The sequence below is a fragment of the Tenrec ecaudatus genome, chromosome 5, assembly GCF_050624435.1.
Source record: "Tenrec ecaudatus isolate mTenEca1 chromosome 5, mTenEca1.hap1, whole genome shotgun sequence".
NCBI lineage: Eukaryota > Metazoa > Chordata > Mammalia > Afrosoricida > Tenrecidae > Tenrec > Tenrec ecaudatus.
The window spans coordinates 91,693,186-91,715,000 of record NC_134534.1 but is presented as its reverse complement, the minus strand read 5'-3'; the positions used below and the strand labels follow the sequence as shown (position 1 = coordinate 91,715,000).

The 21,815-nt window shown below is 37.1% G+C and overlaps 1 protein-coding gene and 1 pseudogene across 1 annotated transcript in view; one reads left to right on the top strand and one right to left on the bottom strand.

Annotated features, from left to right (window-relative positions):
• Positions 1–21,815, top strand: part of SLC71A2 (solute carrier family 71 member 2) — a 58,598-nt gene that overhangs the window by 22,935 nt on the left and 13,848 nt on the right. The window contains exons 5-9 of the mRNA XM_075549745.1: positions 1,175–1,289; positions 4,867–5,085; positions 8,843–8,956; positions 11,503–11,574; positions 12,763–12,875. Of these exons, the coding sequence (XP_075405860.1) occupies positions 1,175–1,289; positions 4,867–5,085; positions 8,843–8,956; positions 11,503–11,574; positions 12,763–12,875 (633 nt within the window). The remainder of the gene's footprint in view (positions 1–1,174; positions 1,290–4,866; positions 5,086–8,842; positions 8,957–11,502; positions 11,575–12,762; positions 12,876–21,815) is intronic.
• On the bottom strand, positions 10,528–10,819 carry LOC142448852 (vesicle-associated membrane protein 8 pseudogene; annotated as a pseudogene).

The following is a 21,815-nucleotide window of genomic DNA, read 5'->3' as shown; positions in this document are numbered from 1 at the left end:
ATCCTCTTTTGCTGTGGAATCTCTTTTTAAGAGTATGCCCTGTTTTTAAATGAGCTAGGGATTTTAAGATGTTTTTTCAATAATTAAAATCTTTTTTTCTTTGTCTCTTGTACTTAAACCCTATAAGTTCTCTTTGTTTACTACAAAGTGGATTCTGCTAATTGCTTGGTGTTCAGGTATATAAATATCACTTGTAAATAATTTTACATCTTTTCTCCCAAGTTTTAAGCAGCTTGCTGCTTTTGCTAATTGTATTAATTAATGAATAATGTTAAATAAAAGTGATGATTGTGGATTCATTCTGGGTATATTTAAAGATAGTGTTATCATATTTCATCATTGAGCATTGGGATAGCTTTTGGGTTAATCAATATTCATTCCTTTTTTATTTTTATTTTGTAAAATCAAGATAGGTTGTTTATCACATATGCCATTTCTGCATCAATGGGAATTATTTTTCTGCAGAGGTTTTTTTTTTTTGCATCTAGGTATATGGCAATGTTTTTGCTCATAATTATTTTAGTGTTTTTCATATAATCTCTGTTTTATGCAGCCTTTTTATATGTATTTTTCCTAATTGCACTTAAGTAATTTGCAGCCCCTGCACACACCTTTAAAACTTCGAGTTTAGTCTTTATTCTTTCTTTTTTAAACCATATGCGTTATACTTACTTTGATGAACAGTAGAATAATTAATGTATTTCTACCTCTTCCTCCCCATCTTGTTTTTAGTTGATTTACTAATTCTTTCTTATTTTCAAAGAGGCGTGGTGGTGTAATGGGTTACAAATTGGACTGCTAACCACAAGATCAGCAGTTTGAAATCAGCCACTCTATGGGAAAAAGAATGACGCTTTCCATTCCCACCCAGAGTTACAGTTTTAGCAACCCAAAGGGGCAGTCTATTCTGCCCTATAGGATTGCTCTGAGTCAGAATTAATTCGATGGCAGTTTGAGTTGAGTTTATATTTTCAAATATATGCAAGTGGCTTATTTGTGAAAAATATTACCATATTTTAATTCCATTTTCCACCTAGTTTTTGAAGCCTCTATGTATATACACGCTAAACATATAAATAGATAGAAACTTTATATTGTATATTTGATTCTGTTTATAAAAGATAAGTAAATCATGTACAGTTTCTCTTGAGTAATGAGAATAATTTTTTTATAGGTGGTATTTTGCGATGATTTCTGTGTCTGGAATCTTCTCAGTCACATTTTCTGTGATATTTGCCTATGTAGCTGACATCACTCGGGAACATGAGCGAAGTACTGCTTATGGATGGGTAAGATAATAGAATAAGTGATAAATACCGATTTTACATAAAAAAGAAACTCAAAGTAGTTCAAATTAAAATAAGATTCCTCTGAAAAATTAACGTTACAAAGTAGAAATTTCTAGTAATTTATTACCTGATTTTAGGATTGGAAGATTGGTGGGAACGTCTTGAGTAGTTAGTTGCAAAATTAAAAAAGAAAACAAACAAATATGCAGACTTAATTTCTTTCTTTAATTGTTAGCTGATATAACTTGACTCTCCTAAACAGAAAGCGCATTATGATCAGAAAGTCTGTGTGCTCCTGATTGAAAAGGAATTAGAACCTCACCTATGTCGATTCATTGTTACTGATATTGCTAGTTGTGTGTCTTAGGTGTCACTTTGGGACACAGTACTGTGGAAGAAGCACTACAGCAAATAAATATTGAATAAATAAAAGCCATAGTAAAAATAGCTATTAGATGGTCACTTCTAATTTCCTCAGGGCTAACAATGGTATTGTAGCTATGTCAGAGAAGCTGTGTAAGCTGCTAGAAGATGGCCAGTTGATGTCACAGTGATACCATGACCCTTGAGTCACTTTCCATGGCTTAGGGGCAAGAGAGAGCATGTGATCATGTGGGTGAGCATAAGCAACTAGCTCTTCAGCATGTGAACCTGTTGTTTCATGTAAATGTGTATGGGGCTACTTTTTCAACTGTGTGATTTAAAATCTTCGAAATAAGAAAAGAAGATAAATCATCTATGTGTGTCATGACAAATGAGTTAGAGGGGGTGGTGAATTCCAGAAGCCTAAGTTACTTCCGCCTTCCCTGTCTTTTTTCTCTTTAGTTCCTCTGCTTGGAGTACAGTGTAGTCACTTAGTCTTGACTGAAAAAAATGGATGACCATGGAAGAATGGTCATGTAAATAAATTGCTGTTATGCAATTTTTATTTTGTCGAATTTAGATAATCAGTAGTTTGGAACTTGCTTTCAACTTCCCCATTTTCCTTCTATCTGCTCTCCCTTTCTCTTTCCTTCCTTCCTGGAATATCTTTTCATACCAAGCCCTGGAACAGCGGAGTCACCAGAGTGCTGGTGAGGAGGAGAGAAGAAGTGGCCCAGGCTGGCAGAAAGCAAAGGAACAAACCCACTGCCATTGAGTGGATTTCCCATTCAGAGTAACTGTACAGAGTTTTGAGACTGTACATCTTTAAGGGAACAGACAGCTTTCTGCTCTCACACAAAGTGGCTGCTGGGTTTCACCCGCTCACCATATGTGGCAGCTCTGTGCCTTACCTGCAATGGTACCAGGACTCCTGATAGCCAGGCATCAAAACACAAAATATTCAAGTCTGATGCTTAGGAGTTTGAAGCAGAATCAAGGGTAGAATAATCACATTGATCAAACACATGTGCAGCGTGTCTCTACATTTCGAAATGCTAGTTTAGATATTTGCCTCCATCGATTTTGTAAGGGTTTTGTTTCTTGGTTTTACTTAGAAGAACATTCAAAACAACTACTGTGTAGATCAGTAAAACAGTGGTAATACGATTTCAGAGGTTCAGGGAGACTAGAATCTGGAACTAGAAGTTACTGTGACTAAGTTGCTCTCTCTGTAGTTCTGTTCCTCGTGTGTAAGATAGCAGTTGTGACAGTAGGGAAAATTACTCAAGATTGAGACGTGCCTTTTAAATTTCACACATGTAAGGTAAAGATAGTTATTAGATTTTCTGTTGCCATTTTTTGTTTGTAAATTAAGTAGTAGAGTACCTTTCAATTTATATCTGAGAATGCTATGATTAGATAATAGAAAGCCCTTATGAAAAAATGAGCAATAATTGAGCCATTGTATGCCGAAGTAAAGTTTTTTGTGCTATTCTAGAACTATGTAATTCTCATTTTGAGTGAATCCCACACCTGAGGACCCAGCTGCAATGCTGTCATAGAATCTAAGGACACTGCAGCAGTGCTCCCAAAGCATCTAGGGACCTTGAAGCGATGCTCCCATAGCACCTGAGCACACTGCAGCAATGATGCCTAGCACTGTGGGGCCTTAAGTGATTTTATGTCCTAACACAGTTACGTACCTGCCTTGGTCTCCTAGGAAAACTTTGAAAAGTTGGTGATTTTTCTTCTTATTTATGCAACACATACCAGGTATAAAATATATATTTAATGGAGGAATTTTATTCTATACATTGGACCCCCCCTTCCCCCTGAAATGCTTCTATATCAGTTATTAAATTTTATGGTATTTTAATATAATTAATTTGTAATATAATATTTACTATAACAGCATTCCTTGGGAGAGAGGCGTGACTGTCTGCTTCTAAAAGGTCACAGCCACATGGGTGGCTATAAATTGGAATCTACATGATTTGCAACTAACAAAAATAACTCATCGGATATATTGTATTTTAGTAGTGTTTGTGGTAGGTGAATAATGTCATTGGTTTACCATTAATCATAATTATAATCTTAATGAATTTTATAATTTCTGTTTTATGAATTTTATAATATACTAAAATATCGTAGAAGTTATGCGTTAAGGACTCATTATTGCCTAAGGATGCAGACATAGTAACTGGCTCTGTGATTTCTGATACTACATGGGGCGAATGTTGACAGGCCTACAGCCCAGGGACTAGTCTAATTCAAAAGCTTCCATCTCTTCTTCCACAAATACTTTTGTTGTGTTTGTTGGAGGGCGGCTTTTTAAAAAAATTGTTTCATTAGGGGCTCATACAACTCTTATCACAATCCATACATACATCAATTGTGTAAAGCATGTCTGTACATTCATTACCTTCATCATTCTCAAAACATTTGCTCTCCACCTAAGCCCCTGGCATCAGCTCCTCATTTTCCCCTCCCTCCCCGCTCCCCTTGCCCCTCTCTCTGTGAGCCCTTGATGATTTATAAATTATTATTTTGTCATACTTGCCCTGTCCGACATCTCGGAGGGCTTTATTTTTAACCTCTTTCTCTGGCTAGGTCCCACCACCGACCCTCAGTGCTAGGTGCTAGCTAGTATAATGGTGAAACAGTATCATGTTTTAGGAAGATGAACTTAAACATTAAGCATAGCCCCTGAGATTTTAGCATTTTTAGCATCAACCCAGTGGATTTTTAAAAATCATTTTATTGGGGGCTCTTACAATTCATATCACAATCCATACATATATCTATTGTGTCAAGATCATATGTACATTTGTTGCCCTCATCATTCTCAAAACATTTGCCTTCTACTTGAGCCCTTAGATCTTCTGCTCTTTTCCCCCCTCCCTCCCCACTCCTCAACCCACTGGATTTTTTTCACATCCCTACACTCTACCCGTTCCCCATTTCCTCAGTTTAAGAGGACCAAAGATTCCATATTAATGGAGAAGGTTTTCACATTTTTCCTTTCTAATAAGATCATTGGTTTATGCCCTTGTGGCTCCCCAGGCTACAAGTTAATAGCTTGTAAACAAAAATTTAAAACAAAATTAAGTTTTTTGTCATTTAAAAAGTAGTTCTAACAGATCATGTTTGTCTGGAAGGACACCCAGGAGCCCCACCTTGCGGCACCCTGGGTAAGAGTGTGCTTTCGATGCAGGTCTCGGCCACCTTTGCCGCCAGTCTGGTCAGCAGCCCAGCCATTGGCGCATACCTCTCTGCCAACTACGGGGACAGCCTTGTTGTGCTGGTGGCCACGGTGGTAGCTCTTTTGGACATTTGCTTCATCTTACTGGCTGTTCCAGAATCTCTGCCAGAGAAAATAAGACCTGCTTCCTGGGGCACTCAGATCTCATGGAAACAAGCAGACCCTTTTGCGGTAAGTAAAAACACACGCTCTTAAAAATTTTCGAAGCCCTACAAATAAAAGAACATCTCTGTAGCCTCAAGGATTTGTTTCTTATTCTAGTAGAAATAGAAAAAGAAGGCAATTGAGGATGCCTGGACACCAAGAAATAATATAGAATTTTGGTACTTCTTGATGAAGTATGTTAACTTAAGGGAGAAAAATAGTTAGCCATTTTTTGTTGAGGATTTAAGGAAGAAGTTTCTTTTTGTACAGTGGTTTTCATCTATTGTTGGCCAAATAGCAAATATTTGAAATAATTTTCATTTTTTTATTTTAAAAAGTCATGTTTTCAGTTTGATTAAAGTACTTAATAACTAGATTTTTAGTATATATCCACTTTGATCAGATGCTTTGAACTTGTATTTTTCATATTAAAGGGATTATTTATTTTTTATAATCGTCGTTGTATGAGGGAACATGAATGTCACACCTACAATTAGGAAAAACGCTAGTATTAAAGACCACTCCCAACTTTCCCTGATTTTAAATTGTACCTGACTATGTATAGGAAAAATCAGATTTTATTTTTACTTTTTAGTCTTTAAGTTCACCTTTTAAGAAAAATACATGTAATAAAGGAACTAATATCATTAGAAATTTTTTTTCAATAAGATCCTCTCAGGGTAAGGCTGGGGATCCTTCTGCTTTGTTGCTGCCACCAGGCCAGACAGCCCAAGACAGGTTTGCATCGGGAAGCTCAGGAAGGCCTCCAAGAGCAGACAGCCCTCCTCCTTGTCATGCAGTGATTACATTAGACACTGAAGCTCTTCTATAAAATAGAGATGCTGTGGCTTTCTTCTCGGGACTTTGATGAAGATTTCAGTTAATGTGTGTAAATTACCTCGTCTAGGATGTCAATAGATAATAGTACTTTGATAGTTAATAATGTAGTTATGAAAACCTAACCCCCTGCAGAACTCTCCAGCCTTTAGAACTTCAACTATTCCGTGTGAAAAGAAATCAAAGAATTTTTGACAGGGTTATAGCATTCAAAAAGTTGTTTTACTGGCCAAAAACTGACTCTTGGTACCACTGACTCCTTGACTGGGGCATATTTATTGTTTAAAAGAATAAAGTGGAAACCCAGCAAGATGGCAGACTAGATATAGACCAACTCTTAAAACAAGAAAGTAAATATGAAGGAAAAAGCAACTCTTAAAACAAGAAAATAAATATGAAGGAAAAACCCAGAACTCTGAAGAAAAAATGCTACGTGAACGGAACACTGACTTAGAAAACTAAAGGGCAGAGCTGCAAACTGTCCACACAGCTGCCGAGTAATGCAAGGCTGCACACTGAGGGCTGCAATCCTTCATCTTCATCAGCAGCGCTTCCATTCCTCCCACTCTCAGCAAGCAAGGTTGTCCCGTCTGTGTATCCGTAGTTGTTAATAAGCCTTCCTCCAACCCTGAGGTCACATTCTCCTTCATACAATCCAGCTGCTCTCATCATTTCCTCAGCATGTGGCCTGGATAAGTATGGTGAGAGGATACAACCCGATCACACAACTTTCCTGGTGTTAAACAAACATGCAGTATTCCCCTGTTCTGTTTGTACAATTGCCTCTCTTCTGATTCTAATCTGAACCTGTGGAAGCTTCCTGTCCATGTAATGTTACAACCGTTGTTGGTTGATCTTCAGCAGAATTTTGCTTGCATGTGATACCAGTGATATTGTTGTGTAATCTGAGCATCCTGTTGAATCACCTTCCTTTGGAACGGGTGTAAATATGGAGTCAGTTGGCCAACTAGCTGTCTTCCAAATTTCCTGTCCCAGACAAATGAATGCTTCCAATGTCTCATCACTTTATTTGGACTTTTCAGTTGGTGTTCCATCAATTTCTGGAGCTTTCTTTGTCGCTTTTGTTTTCAGTGCAGGTTGGACTTGCTTCTTCAGTGTCCCTGGTTGTTGCTCGGGTGCTACCTCCTGAAGTGACTGAGCATTGACCCGTGGTTTGGCACCACTCTGCGTTCTTTTCATCTCTTTTAATGCTTGCTGCATCTTTCAGTATTGTGTCCAGTTGACCTTTCAGTAGTACAACTTGGGGCTTGAACTTTTCCTTTGGTTTTTTTTTTTTTCAGTTTGAGAGATGCTCTTTTTGCTTTTCGAACTCTTAGTTTTTGTTCATTTCTTTATAATATTTTACTCTGTCTTCTCGATCTGCCTTTTGAAGTTTTCTGTTCATCTCTTTTACTTCATCATTTCTTCATTTGCCTTAGCTACTTTGATTCAGAGCACATTTCAGTCTTTTCTGACATCCATTTTGATCTTTTTCTTTCATGTCCTTTTAATGATCGATTACTTTTGTACGAAATTCTTGATGTTATCCCACAACTCATTAGGTTTTCTGTTATTCATGTTCAGTATGTCAAACCTGTTTTTGATATGTTCTCAAAATTCAGGTGGAATATATTCAAAAAAGTATTTTGGCTCTTGTGGACTTGTTTTAATTTTCTTCAACTTTAACTTGAACATACATATGAGCAATTCATGGTCTGTTCCACAGTTAGTCCAGCCTGGTTTGAGTCTCTCTATCATCTCTTCCCACACATATAGTTAATTTGATTACAGTGGATTCCATCTGGAGAAGTACCTGTGCATAGACGCCTTTTATTTTGTTGAAAAAAGATATGTGCTATGAACAAGTTGTTGGTCTTGCAAAGATCTATCATGTAATGTCTAGCTTCATTTCTAGCTACAAGACTATGTTTTCCAACTACTGTCCCTTCCTCCTTGTTTCCAACTTTTGTATTCTAATCACCAATCATTATCAGTGCATCTTAATTGCATTGATCAATTTCAGACTGAATATATTGGTACAATTCTTTGATTTTTCGATCACTAGCTTTTGTAATGATCATAAATCTGAATAATAGTTTGTTAGTGATCATAAATTTGAATAATCATTTATTGATTGGATTTCCATGAATACAGATAGCATTGTACTTCAAGGTAGATCTTGCTGTATCTGTTTTGACTATGAATGCAACACCCTTCCTCTTGATTATGTCATTCCTGGCAGAGTAAACCATATGATTTTCTGATTAAAAATGGCCAATACCAGACCATTTCAGCTCACTAATGCCTAGTATGTCAATCATTATGCGTTCCATTTTAATTTTTACCACTTTAAATTTTCCTAGTTCTGATTATTTGTGGATTTTTGCAGCTGTTTCTTCTTATTTTGAACTGTGGCCCATCATCAGATGCAGGCTTTATTCCCACATGCTTTACTCCATTCTACTTCCTCAGTCTCATTTCAAGGGTGGGCCTTCTGACCTGAGGAGCCCATCTTCTGTTCCTATATCTGACAAAATTCATTACTGGATAATGTTTCAATGATATACATAAAATTTTCAGTAGCTACTTCTTCCGAAGTGAGGAGCCAATTTCTTATTTGTCATCCATTCTTAGTGTAGAAGCTCTAGTGAAACCTGTGTAGTTTGGGTGATCCTGCTGGCATTTGAAATACCAGTGACGTAGCTTCCAGCATCACAGCAACACACAACCCACCACAGCACAGCACACTGGCAGACAAGTTGCCATGTCTCTGTAATGACGTGCAGTTACAGGCAAGGGTTTAAAGTTAAGGTTATTTTCCTTTTTAAGTTTAGTCAGTTTTTGTTACTCACCTTTTTAGATCTGAACAATGAAGTAAATATCTCTGAATGACAGCAACATTAGTATGTGTGTCCTTTTTAAAAGTGTTTCTCTTTCTTTTTGTCAGTCATTGAAGAAAGTTGGAAAAGATTCCACCGTTTTACTAATTTGCATCACTGTGTTTCTTTCATACCTTCCTGAAGCTGGACAGTATTCAAGTTTTTTTCTCTATCTGCGGCAGGTAGGAATATTCAAAGACATTTTTGGAAAAATAATATAAGAAAAATGTGACTTGCTTCTAGTTACAGATGCACATGCTGGCATATATAGTCCTTTAACTCATAACATTAAATTGGAAAAACTGGAACCCTCATAGATTACTAGTGGGAATATGTAACTGTGAAGATGGTTTTGGAAATAGCTTGGCAATTCCTCAAAGCGTTCACCAGGGACAGTCTGGCCTAGCAATTCTGCTTCTAAGTATCCCCAAGAGAAATCAAGACACATGTTTTTATCAAGATTTGTGCACAAATATTCAGGGCAGCATTATTCATAATAGCCAGAAACAGAAACAATGCAAATATTTATCAACTGGTGACTAGAGAAACAAATGAGGTATTTCCATATTCTGAATACTTTTCAGTAGTAAAAAGGATTGAAGTACCAATACTTGCTGAAACATGGATAATCCTTGAAAACATGCTCAGGGAAAGAAGCTGGTCACAAAGGACCACATGTTATTATTGCATTTATAGGAAATGTCCCAACTAGATAAATTTATAAAGACAGAAAGCAAGTTAGTGGTTGCTAGGGCTGAGGAAATGGAACTATTAATGGTTACTGTTGTATTCTGGGTGATGAAGTATTCTAAAATAGGTTGTGGTAATGATTCCCCAATCGATGCCCATAACTAGAGTTTTTGTGAAGATTTAAATTAGCATGTGCAAACTAACTCGCCTTGTGGCTGGTGTCTAGTTAGGGTCTCAGTAGATGCACACTGAATGAATTAGTATGGTATTTAAATTATATCTCAATACAACTTTAATATATATACATATTTATAAATATACCCAGAAGACTAATCATTTGTTAATAAAACAACCAAATTTTCAGATTCTAATTTTTTGAAAATTATGTTTGACTAGAGGATAATACAATATTAATTTTAATAGCATTGGGCTGGAAACCAGAGTTCTCTCTCTCTCTCTCTCTCTCTCTAGTTGAGTGACTTGACACAAGACAATTAAAAAATGATTGAAACTTTAAAAAAACCAAAACAAAATCTTCACTTTGTTTCAAATTCGTAGCTGCTGGTAAGATTAAAAGACTTAGAAATCACCACCTGCTAATTACTCATTAGAATTATCAGGTGTGCTTTTAAAACGTAATTTTGAAAAGAAAGAAAAAATAATAATAAAATAAAACAACTTTTGCCTGGCCATAGCCGTCGATACCCAATGTGATTTAATTGGTATGGAGTGGGTTCTGGTATCTCCTTGTCCCAATGCCATCTTAACTTCCCTTTGCCCCGTTCTCCACACAGTTTTTTAAAAATTTTTATTGCAAGGTCTTTATTAACCACAGTTTATGCCATCATTTTCCCAGCTATACACTGAACCCTCTGTGTCTCTCCAACCCTCGCGTGGGACCCATGAGATGCGACCTTTGTCCAGCTCTCTCCTCTGGGGCAACCAAGATGCTCCCTGGGGCAGGCAGTGTGCAGAGGGCCCTCAGGACCAAGCAGCATACCGAGTGGAGGAGGGTGGGAGGTGGGAAGGGCTGGCCCGGTTGAGATGGAAGGGGACAGGGCCCCTAAGTAGGGATGGCACCCGTGGCACAGAGCACAATGAAGAGGAGGAGGATGAAGACGACCACGCGGATGATGACAATCATCTTCACGTTCTTCCACCAGAACTTGCGAGCCACTTTGTGCGATGTCGTCTTGAAGTGCTCGCATGTGGCTCCCAGGCCCAAGATGGTCCGAGTTTTCTCCTAGGACCAGGATCCGCTCCACATTCTGGGTCATTATGTTCTTGACGCCCTCCACCTCGCTCTGCAGGTTCCGCACCCGGTCATTTCCTCCACCTCCACTGCTCTCCTCCATGTCTCGAGTGGCCTGGGCCCGTCGGCAGGCAACTCGTCTAGTGCGTTTCCTCCCGGGACAGCTCTGGGCGCACTGTGCTCCACAGTTTTAATGTCAGCACACGTGGAAAGCCATCGGCCTCACTAAAGAGACTGCGAATGCACCGCATCAGACGCCTCGTTTTCTTTTATGTTCCCCCAATGCTTGATATCTATTATTTATGCCTTTTGGTGGGCTCAGGGATAGAGAGACTTAGAATCAATAAGTTTAATAGAAAATAACTTCTGAAAATATATTTCCTAATTTAATTTGTGTTGGCTGACAACAGCTTCTTACTACAATAAGACTTGGAACTTGACATAACCACCTTGTTCTGGGTTTCTTGAGTTTTCCACTTTAGCATAGCATGCAGTTTTATTTCAATTTGCTCTCATTTTAGTGGAAACTATTTTTAGTTTAACTTCTCAGATTTCTGCCTTAGACATGGTATGGATTCCTCAGGTTTTACTGTGTCAGATTTACATATAAATTTCTGGTTAATTAGGTTCCACTTTTCAGACCTGCCTTAATCTGTTTCTTTCAAGGTTTTATGACCTTTTCTCAACTGTTTTTTTCTTATGACTTTAATAGACTATAACATTTCTTATTATTTTTATAGTGTTTATACTTTTATATTACTAAGGTGATTTCTTTTTTCCCCACAGGTCATCGGTTTTGGGTCTATTAAAATTGCCGCCTTCATAGCTATGGTAGGAATTCTGTCAATTCTGGCTCAGGTAAGTGTCATCTTACATATACAAGTGGTTTTGTTTTTTTCTTAACGTTTTATCTTGAAATGACCATAAACACATAGGAAGCCACAAAGAATTACACAGGGAGGCCCCATGCACTCTTCACCTGGACACACCTTCATCTCCCATGGTAACACCTTTTACAACACGTTTAGTATAAGGTCACATTGATAAAGTCCACAAAAGCATACCTTTGTTCATGGAAGCATATAATAATTTCCAATACAATGTGTAAGTTATTGCTTCAGATATATTTAATACATCCTTTAAAAAGTTTTCAGAGTACTTTTAACTTAGGCTAATTATTTTGTTAATTTTTATACCAAGCAAAATTGTAAATAATTATAATCTAAATTTGGATATGACAAAGTTTCAGTAATTTTTTAATATTAGAAAATAAGAAGTAGAATTAGAAATGGAATTGCATAACTTGATCAACCTTTGCTGTTTCCAGGAATGAATATTTCCTCATGTGTTATAAATCTGAAGAACAAAGCAGAAGGCATCTAACTTAGTAATTCACTTTTGTGCTTAAATGCATTTACTCCTTTATTTGGAATAGACATAAACTGTTTCCATGCAGTAGCATGGTAGACTGAGCACAGCACTTTGCTCTGCTAACTCTCTAGGTAAGGATGAGAAGTTTGCAAAGTGTTTTCCCAAAATAGAAATTGATGAGGCTTATGGCATACATTGAGGCAGAGACTTTTTATTTTATTATTTTTGTTGAATTACAATTAGCATATATAAATGTTTCACACTTTCAAATTGTCAGAATTTTCATGTTGTTGTATTAAATCAGTGTTAGCACAGAGTCATTCCATTCACTGGTGATTTCATGATTAGTATTTCTCCAAAATGCCTGGAGTTGTCTCCTTCCCAATATTGGTTAGGGGTGAACACCTATTAGCAAGAGGTGAAATTAGTCCGGTACACTTTTGGGAAGTACCAGAAAGCACTAACTAGGCAGGCGATGGCAGAGGCTCTGCGGTCTTTGTAAATCTCCATCCCTGTAGAACTGAATCAGTACTGCCTGGCCTACAAGACTAAAGACCACAGAACATGCCTTTAAAAGTCTTGGTGATTTATGAGCGGTGCTCACTCATTCACACAACTTACATTCAAATTCTGTATTGACATGGTTTTTAAAGATTCTCTCTTTTACCTTTGCAGACAGTGCTTCTTGGCATCTTGATGAGATCATTAGGGAACAAGAATACTGTCCTCCTTGGCTTGGGCTTCCAAATGTTCCAGTTAGCGTGGTATGGTTTTGGCTCTCAGGCATGGTAAGGTTCTTTCTTAGATTTTTATGAACTAACAGATAAATATGTCTCTTTAAAAACTCAACCTGATTGAAAGCAATGAGAAAGAAATAGGGTTTTTTTTTTTTTTGTTTTCGTTGCATAATTTTAAGAATGTTAGAAAAAGTTCTGTTTAGATGTATTTATCATTTCAAAATCATTTAGACTTCAATATGGGGAAGGATGAAGCTACATAATTCAGAATTATTTGTAAATATTGGTTTCACCATAGTGGGCTTTCAATAAGTAGTTACTTAATTGAAGGTATACACACACCTTCACTCCCAGAATTGTCAATAATATCTTAACTCTGCTTTTTAAAGCATAGTTGTAAATTTTTAGAAAAATTGCACATACAAATCAAAACACAAGGGTGAGTATCAATTGTGACAGGCTACACTGCCATGATCAAATAATGTAATATATGTAAAATGAAGTATTTACATTAAACCAACACTAAAACTTATTTCAAAATCTTGTGTGCCTTGAAGCTATTATTACTGGTTGTAAAGGAGAATCTCATAAATAGGAAAAAGGTCAAGGTACACCCTGTGGAATAAAGACCCTGAAACTGCCTAATACAGAACTAAAAAGAGAGTAATTGGACTCCTTTGACAGAGTGAGAAAAACCAAGAAATTTAGACTACATAAAAGAAAACACTAAGAAAAAAACAGCAATTTCAGAAGGATTCAAGAAAACATTTTAAGAACAATTGACAAATTAAATGAAAATTTTAATGGCACAAAACCAGCAAATGGAAGTTCAGAAGATTTCTATTATATAATTTCAAAAATAAATAGTAAGTAAATAATGCTTTCGAAGAGAGAAAGAGTTAAACCAATGAAAGGCCAAAATTGTGAATAATTCTCTCAGTATTAATCTGTTAGATGAACAATAATTTTTAAGGAAAAAAATCCAACGAAACCCTAAAAACAAATGTGGGATGCCATCAAAGGAATAATATATTTGAGATCAGAATTCCAGAACTGGAAGAAAAATCAAAAAGCACAAAAGGAAAAATAGTCACTGGAAAGAAACTTCCCAAAATCAAGAAAGGTGAGAAGATATGCATTCAATAAACTGAACTAGCCCTAAGCAAAATACATGCCAAAAGAAAACCACAACATATCCCATGCACACTTTCCAAACACAAAGACAAGAAAAGAGTCCTAAGAGCAGCTCTGAAAAAACAAATCATCATCTTCACAGGCGCCTCAATAAAACTAGTTCTCCTGGATTGGAACCTCATAAACTGTTGGTGAGACTGTAAATCTATACAACCACTGTGGAATGTGGTATGGCACTACCTCAAACAGTTTGGAATAGTAATCCCGTGTAACCCAGCAATCCTCTGGTAGGTATACATCCTAAAGAAGTGAGAGTCATAACATGAACATAAGTACACACAGCCATGCTCATTGCATCACTGTTCAAAATAGCAAGAAATCTGAACAAGCTAACTGCCCATCAGTGCTGCTGTTAGGTGCTCTCGAGTCAGTTTCAAATCATGACCATGTGCACAACAGAATGAAACACTGCCCAGTCCTGTGCCATCCTCACAATTGCTCTGAGGTTTACCTCATCGATGCAGAATGTCTTCCTCTTTTTTATGCCCTCCTACGTTACCAAGTGTGATGTCTTTTTCTAGGGACCAGTCTCTCCTGACACCGTGCCTAAAGTACATGAGACGACTTTTTGCCATCCTTGTTTTAAAGAGCATTCTGGCTGTACTTTTAAGGTAGACTTGTCTGTTCTTTTACCCATCCGTGGTACTTTCAATATTCTTTGCCAGCACTTTAATTCAAACGCACTGATTCTTCTCTGATCTTCCTTATTCAGTGTCCACCTTTCACAGGCATATGAGGTGATTGAAAATACCGTGGCTTAGGTCAAGCACACCTTAGTTCTCAAAGTAACATCCTTGCTTTTCAACACTTTAAATTGTTATAATAATGTTATATAATAATTATTATAATAATGAAAAAAAGAACTAAGGTCCGTTTTCTCAGCAGAAGCCATGCAAATAAAAGAAAAAAATGCCAGTCATTTCCCAGCTTTTCCAGGTAAATAAATTGAAGAAATTTATAAAAATCACACGAACTATGCAAGAAATAGTAAGGGAGATTTTTGGACAGAGAACTATCAATAACAGGCAGCAACCTGGGATCAACATACATGACAAACCATCCGTATGTCAATCCAGATATATAGATGTCAGTGCAAAGTAAAACAAGCCTGCAAGTCAGAAAATTTGAAAGTAAAGAAAACAATACACAACAAAGACAATTATAACATAATTAGAGGGATATTGTAATTAAAGTACGTACTTCCAGATAGAGAAGTCAAGTAGATTTCAAGACAGACTGTTTTTAACTTGGGAAGAAACTAATAAGTTAGAGAGTAACCTCAAAGAAAATGAATATACCTCATCAAAAGAGAAAATGACAAGGAAACCATAAGCAAAAGTGGCACAAAAAAGTGTATGTCCAGAAAAACCTGTCATGGTGAAATTCCTACTTATGCAAGGAATTCCTACCACAGCAAGAGTTCCTACCTATGAATAAGTACAGTAAATGTAAACAGCTTATATGCACCAGTAAAGAGACATAGACTAGCACACTGGAGAAGAAAGCGGGCCCATCAAAGTGCTACTTATGAAGCATGTCTTAGATTATGTCTAGTAGGCAAAGATGGCAAAAAAAAAATACAACCACAAAACCAATGAAGTCATGTAAACAAATCCAAAAAAGATCAGGAGTGCCAATGTTAATTTGTGATAAAATAGATTTTGAGGCAAAGTGTAGCATAAGAAACGAAGAAAAATGTGTACTAGTTTCAGGGTCAGTTGAACAAGAGGACTTGACCATGATAAATATATATTTACTCAATGAGAAATCCTCAAAATGTATTAAACTAATACAGAATTAAGATAAATAGACTGCAATAATAATGGAGACTTTAATAGACCACTTTCCATAAAGAATAAAACAACTAGAAAGAAAACAAAAGGCCAAGAAGAAGTATACAGTACACTCAACCTCATTGATTTTATAGCACTCCACCGAACAAAATGCATTTGTTTCCAGTGTATACACGGAATATTATCCATAATAGGCCATATGTTCGGATAGAAAGGAACCCAACCTCCAAATTCATTACATCATGTCGATACCTCACAACAATCAAATAGGACAGGATAAATCTGCCCCAGGAGTTCTCAAGATTAGAAAACCCTGCCTTCTTCCCACAGTGCAGCTAGGGGTTTCAAACTGCCGACCTTGTAGCCCAATGTGTAACCTCTGTGTCACCAGTGCTCCTCCAGGACACATAGGAAGCCTCAATAAATTAAATAATATCCAAATATTACATCTTCTCAGATCACAGCACTATAAAATTAGAAATCAACAGTAGGTAGAACCAAGTTGGGGGTAGGTAGGACTAAAAAAAATGGGAACTGAATAGCACCTTACTTTTAAAACTACTGGGTAATAGAATGAATAAAAAAAATGAAATTTAAAAATTCCTTGATTCAAATTAAGCCAGTACATTATGCAAGGTATAGAGAGATTAAATGCATCCAAATTCGGAAAGGAGTAAAACTACTTGCAAATGATATGATTCCTAAAGACTGAGGAATAAAATAGTTGGAACTAATCCAAAGATTCAGCAAAAGGGAGTTTCATCATCAGCTAACAAGCTATCAAGTAATAAGCAGGAAGATCTTGGCAAAAACCGGAGAGACTCCACCAGAGGGAAGTACTGCATTCCCTGGAAACCAGCAAAACAACTTAAAGTTGGAGATCAGCAATGCCTTCTGAATGTACTGACTACCCTGCACCTGTTCCAACACCTCCCTCTCATCAAACCTCAATAGGCTCTGGAGTGCGGCATCAATGACAGTGTAGGCAGCTGGTGCAGACATCCTCACTTACTCAAGCAATGCTTTTCCCATTTAAATAGTTTTTATTATTTCTTCTTTCTCTGGTGACTGTCCCCTCCATGCATCTCTCTTCCTCATGTGGCAGATGCAAGCCCACACCAACACTGCTAAAGGATCAGGAATTTATAATCCAATTGCCTTCTTACTTTTTTCCTTATTGCCTCTTACTTTTTTCAGTGGATCCCTGCCGCCTTTTAGGTATATGCACTTCCCACGTGCACAGTGGCAAGCCTGCAGACCCAGGTATACCCATCTAAACCAAGTTGTTCCCCACCACCACCCCTCCCTAGGGCACAGACTTGCCCACATTCATGTTGCTGTAGAAACAGAATTCCACAGCCACACCAATCTTTTAAAAATCTTTCTCTACCTCTTCTCTGCGCAGCTCCTGCTCTTTCTTGTCTTTTTATTTCCTTTTTGGCCTTTCTTTCCTCCTTTCCTCCCTTTATTTTTCTCTTTTTAAATTCTTTTAAAAAACCAAAATTAAAATAAATAAATTCTACTTCTAAATATATATGTGTGTATAGATATATTGTATATATAGTATGTATCATATATAACTAAAATATATATTATATATATATAACACATAAATACTCTTCTAATTATTTGTTTATATTTCTGGCCCATCCATTGCCTCTTTCTGCTCTCTTACTTTTTCTACTGAAACATTTTCCCATTATTATTGCTATTACTTTTATTTTATTATTTATCCTCTGTACTCCCTGCCCCCACCTTCCTCACATACCTTTTTCTCTCCTTTCTCTGTTTCCCCACCATATGTTTTCTGGTTCCTTTGAGACCTCTCCCTCATAACTTGTTAGAGTCAATAACCCGTACACAACCATCTGCCCACACACCACTAATAGCTTCACCCTGATGCCATGGAAAGGGTAGTTAGCACAATACATCCAGATATAAAGAAAAACAAAAATATAAAACTCATCCAAACTCAATGGAATACTGAAAAAGAGACCTTGAAACTACCAGAAATAGAATTTAAAAGAATGGTATTTAGGTACCTTCAAGATAATGTAGGGAATGGTTATGAAAACAGCAAATGAATTAAGAAAAAAAACAAAACAAAAAACAGAAGATAATAATAAAACACAATCCAACAGCCTGTGAAAAGACCTGAGTAATATAGATTGGAATAAAATCTAATCAGAGAGCTCAAAGAGTGACGAAAGCTGATGGTACCCGGCTATCAAAAGGTATAACGTCTGGGGGTCTTAAAGGCTTGAAGGTAAACAAGCGGCCATCTAGCTCAGGAGCAACAAAACCCACATGGAAGAAGCACATCAGCCTGTGCGATCACGAGGTGTCGAAGGGATCAGGTATCAGGCATCAAAGAACAAAAAAATCCTACCATAGTGAATGAAGTGGGGAGTGCAGAGTGGAGACCCAAAGCCCATTTGTCGGCCACTGGAGATCCCCTTGCAGAGAGGTCTAGGGGAGGAGACGAGCCAGTCAAGGTGCGATGTAGCACCAATGAAAAATACAACTTTCATCTAGTCCCTAAATGCTTCCTCCCCATCCCCCACCCCTGCCCACTATCATGATCCGAATTCTCCCTTGCAAGTCTGGCTAGACCAGAAGTTGTACACTGGTGCAGATAGGAGCTGGAGGCACAGAGAATCCAGGCGGATGACACCTTCAGGACCAGGGGAGTGAGGGGCAATTCTGGGAGTGTAGAGGGTGAGTGGGTTGGAAAGAAGAACCGATCACAAGGATCCACATGTGACCTCCTCCCTGGGGGATGGACAACAGAAAAGGGGGTGAAGAGGGATTTCGGACAGGGAAAGATATGACAAAATAATAATTTATAAATTATCAAGGGCTCATGAAGGTGGGGGGAGCGGGGAGGGAGGGGAAAATGAGGACCTGATGCCAGGGGCTTAAGTGGAAAGAATATGTTTTGAGAATGAAGAGGGCAATGAATGTACAGATGTGCTTTATACAATTGATGTATGTATGGATTGTGATAAGAGTTGTATGAGCCCCCAATAAAATAATTACTTTTTAAAAAAGGGAGCTCAAAGACATTTACTTTGGTGAAAGAAGCAATCCACCAGAAAAGTAAAGGAATCTGAAGAAAACCTGAGAATGATGTGGGATGCTATCAAGAGAACAACCTATGTCTCACCAGGACCCTGAAGTAAGAAGAAACAAACAAATCCACAGAGAAAATAGTGTGGAGGAAACCAAAGGAGAATATAACCTTTCAAGAATCTGAGAGAACTCCAGATGGACTACTTCCCAACAGAAATACATAATGCCTTATCGAACTTACCCTCTCCAATTTCAACAGAAAGGAGACAATCCTGAGTGTAGCTAGGGACAAAAGAATAGTCATCTACAAAGAAAATGATAACCTTGAACTTAGCACCAGAAACTATGCCGGCAAAAATGCAATGGAGTAATGCATATCAATAGCTGCCCCAAAGTGATATATTTAGGATTCAACCAAGTGGCAGAGGATTAGAGAAACTACAAAATTTAATTTGGTACCATTATGCTAATAAAGAAAACTCTGAAAAGGAATTTAGGGAAATAATAGGCACATAGCATCATGATAATAAATAAAAGATGGAAGTTGTTAAGAACTTCATCTTGTTTGAATCTACAGTCAATGCTATGGAAACTGTAGTCAAGAGATCAAATGATGTATTTCATTGTATAATTTTGCCCAAGACGTATTGAAAGCAAGAATATTAGTTTGTGGAATAAGGTACACTTGACCCAAGCCACCATATTTTCATTTCACTCATATGCATGTGAAATTTGGACATTGAATAAGGCATTCTGAAGAAGCATCAATAGGTTTGAATTATGATGCTGCTGAAGAAGACTACCGAAGAACTAACAAATATGTTTTTGAAGAATTACAGTCAGCATGCTCCTTAGAAGCAAGGATGGTGAGACTTCAACATATGTACTTTAGACATGTTACCAAAGGGTCCAGGTCCTGGAGAAGGACTTGGTAAAGTAGAGGGGCAGCATAAAAAGAGTAAGACCCTCAACCTCGTGCCTGCAAACTCAAGCAATTAAGAGGATGGCCCAGGACCTAGCAGTGTTCATTTGGGTGTACATGGGGTCAGTATGATTTGAAGGGACTCAACACATAGCAACAATAGTCACCACACAATTACATATTTAGGATTAAATACCGTTTCATCATCACACTTTAAAGAAATGGAAAAATTAACACCCATTTTATACGGGAAGGAAAGAGATCTGGTAAGTACTACTTACTACTAAAGAAGTTGGAAAAAGTGGGTGACCTCTCACTTCCCAGTCTCAAAACCTACTACACCACCATGGTACTGCTAGAACAGTAAACAAATACATGAATGAAGCAGAATTGAAATCATAGACGTAAATACATCCACCTGCCTGTTGTTGATCTTTAATAAAATGATGAAATACATGAAATAGTGAAGGGAGAGTCTATATAAATAGTGCTAGCAAAACTGAATATCCATTTTCAGAAGAATGAAACACTATGTACAAAAATGAACTCAAGATGGATCAAAACTTAAAACCTAGGGCTATAAATAGCATCAATCAAAATATATGGAGAATGTTTAGGACCCAAATATATGGTATTAATATGCTATCAAACATAATAAAAAACTATTAAGTAGCAGACAAAATGGGTGACTAGGACCTCCTAAAAATTTACCACTTACATGTAACAAAAATTCCACCAAAAATAAAAAGAGAACACACAGGCTGTGAACAAAACCTTGGCAGTGATGTATTACACATGAGACTAAGCCCTAAAATTTTAGAAAATTTCAACACCTTAGCCATAAAAAGACAAATAATCCAATTTTAAAATGTGAGGTTTATATGAGTAGACAGATGACCAAAGAAGACATTTGGGCAGTGAAAATCGGAAGAAATACTCTTGATCGTTAGACATTGAGAAGATGCAAATCAAGACAACAATGCGAGGCCATCTTGCCCCAGCATTGACATCAAACGTAAACCTATTTCTATCAGAGGTTAATACTGCCACTCCTTTTTTTGTCCATTTTGGTTGCAATGAATTTTTTCCATCATTTGAGTTTTAGTTCAGTTTTGTATTTGGGTCTAAGGTATATTTCTTGTAAGCAGTATATTGATGATCTTGCTCTTCTTAATTTTCTCTGGTACTCTCTCTTGACTGGTGTACTTAATCCATTAACTTTCATTGTAGTTAGGATATATGTTATGATATATTGATTTCTTTGTTTTTCCTGTATTTGCATGTTGGTTTAGAATATTATGTGTTAATTTCTGTGTGAGGTTGTTTTGTATATTGATCTGAGGTTTGTTGATTGTCCAGAATACTCTGCTTAAAATATATATTTTTAATACTGATCTTGTTTTTAAATTCCTTTTTTAGAAATACCCGCACTTCTTCCTCTATTTGAGCTATAATGTTGCTGTATCTAAGATTCTTGATGTGCGGTTTTCTCTTTCAGGAGTTTTCGATACCATTCTATTTGCTCCTGCCTACATGGTTTCTGCTGAAGAGCTGAGCTTGTCCCTACTGGTTTTCTTATGTAGGTTCTTTGTCCCTACCTGTCTAAGGATTCTCGATCTTTGTTGCTGGAAAATTGGACATCACAGTGCTTTTCCTTTTAGGTCTATGATGTTTGGGGTTTACTCAGCTCCTGGATAGTTATTTTTCTCCTCTTTTATGCTCTTAGGGAGTTTTCTTCTAGGATTTCTATTTTTTCCTGCTTTTTTTGTTGTTGTTCCATACTATTTTGGATTCCCAATGAGGCTTAACTTACTCCTCTTGAGAGTGCCTCACAGAGTTCTTTTTTTTTTTAATTTTTTTTAACAATTTATTAGGGGCTCATACAACTCTTATCACAGTTCATACATATACATACATCAATTGTATAAAGCACATCTGTACAGTCTTTGCCCTAATCATTTTTTCTCCTCTTATTTTTTTTACATTAGGGACTCATACAACTCTTATCAC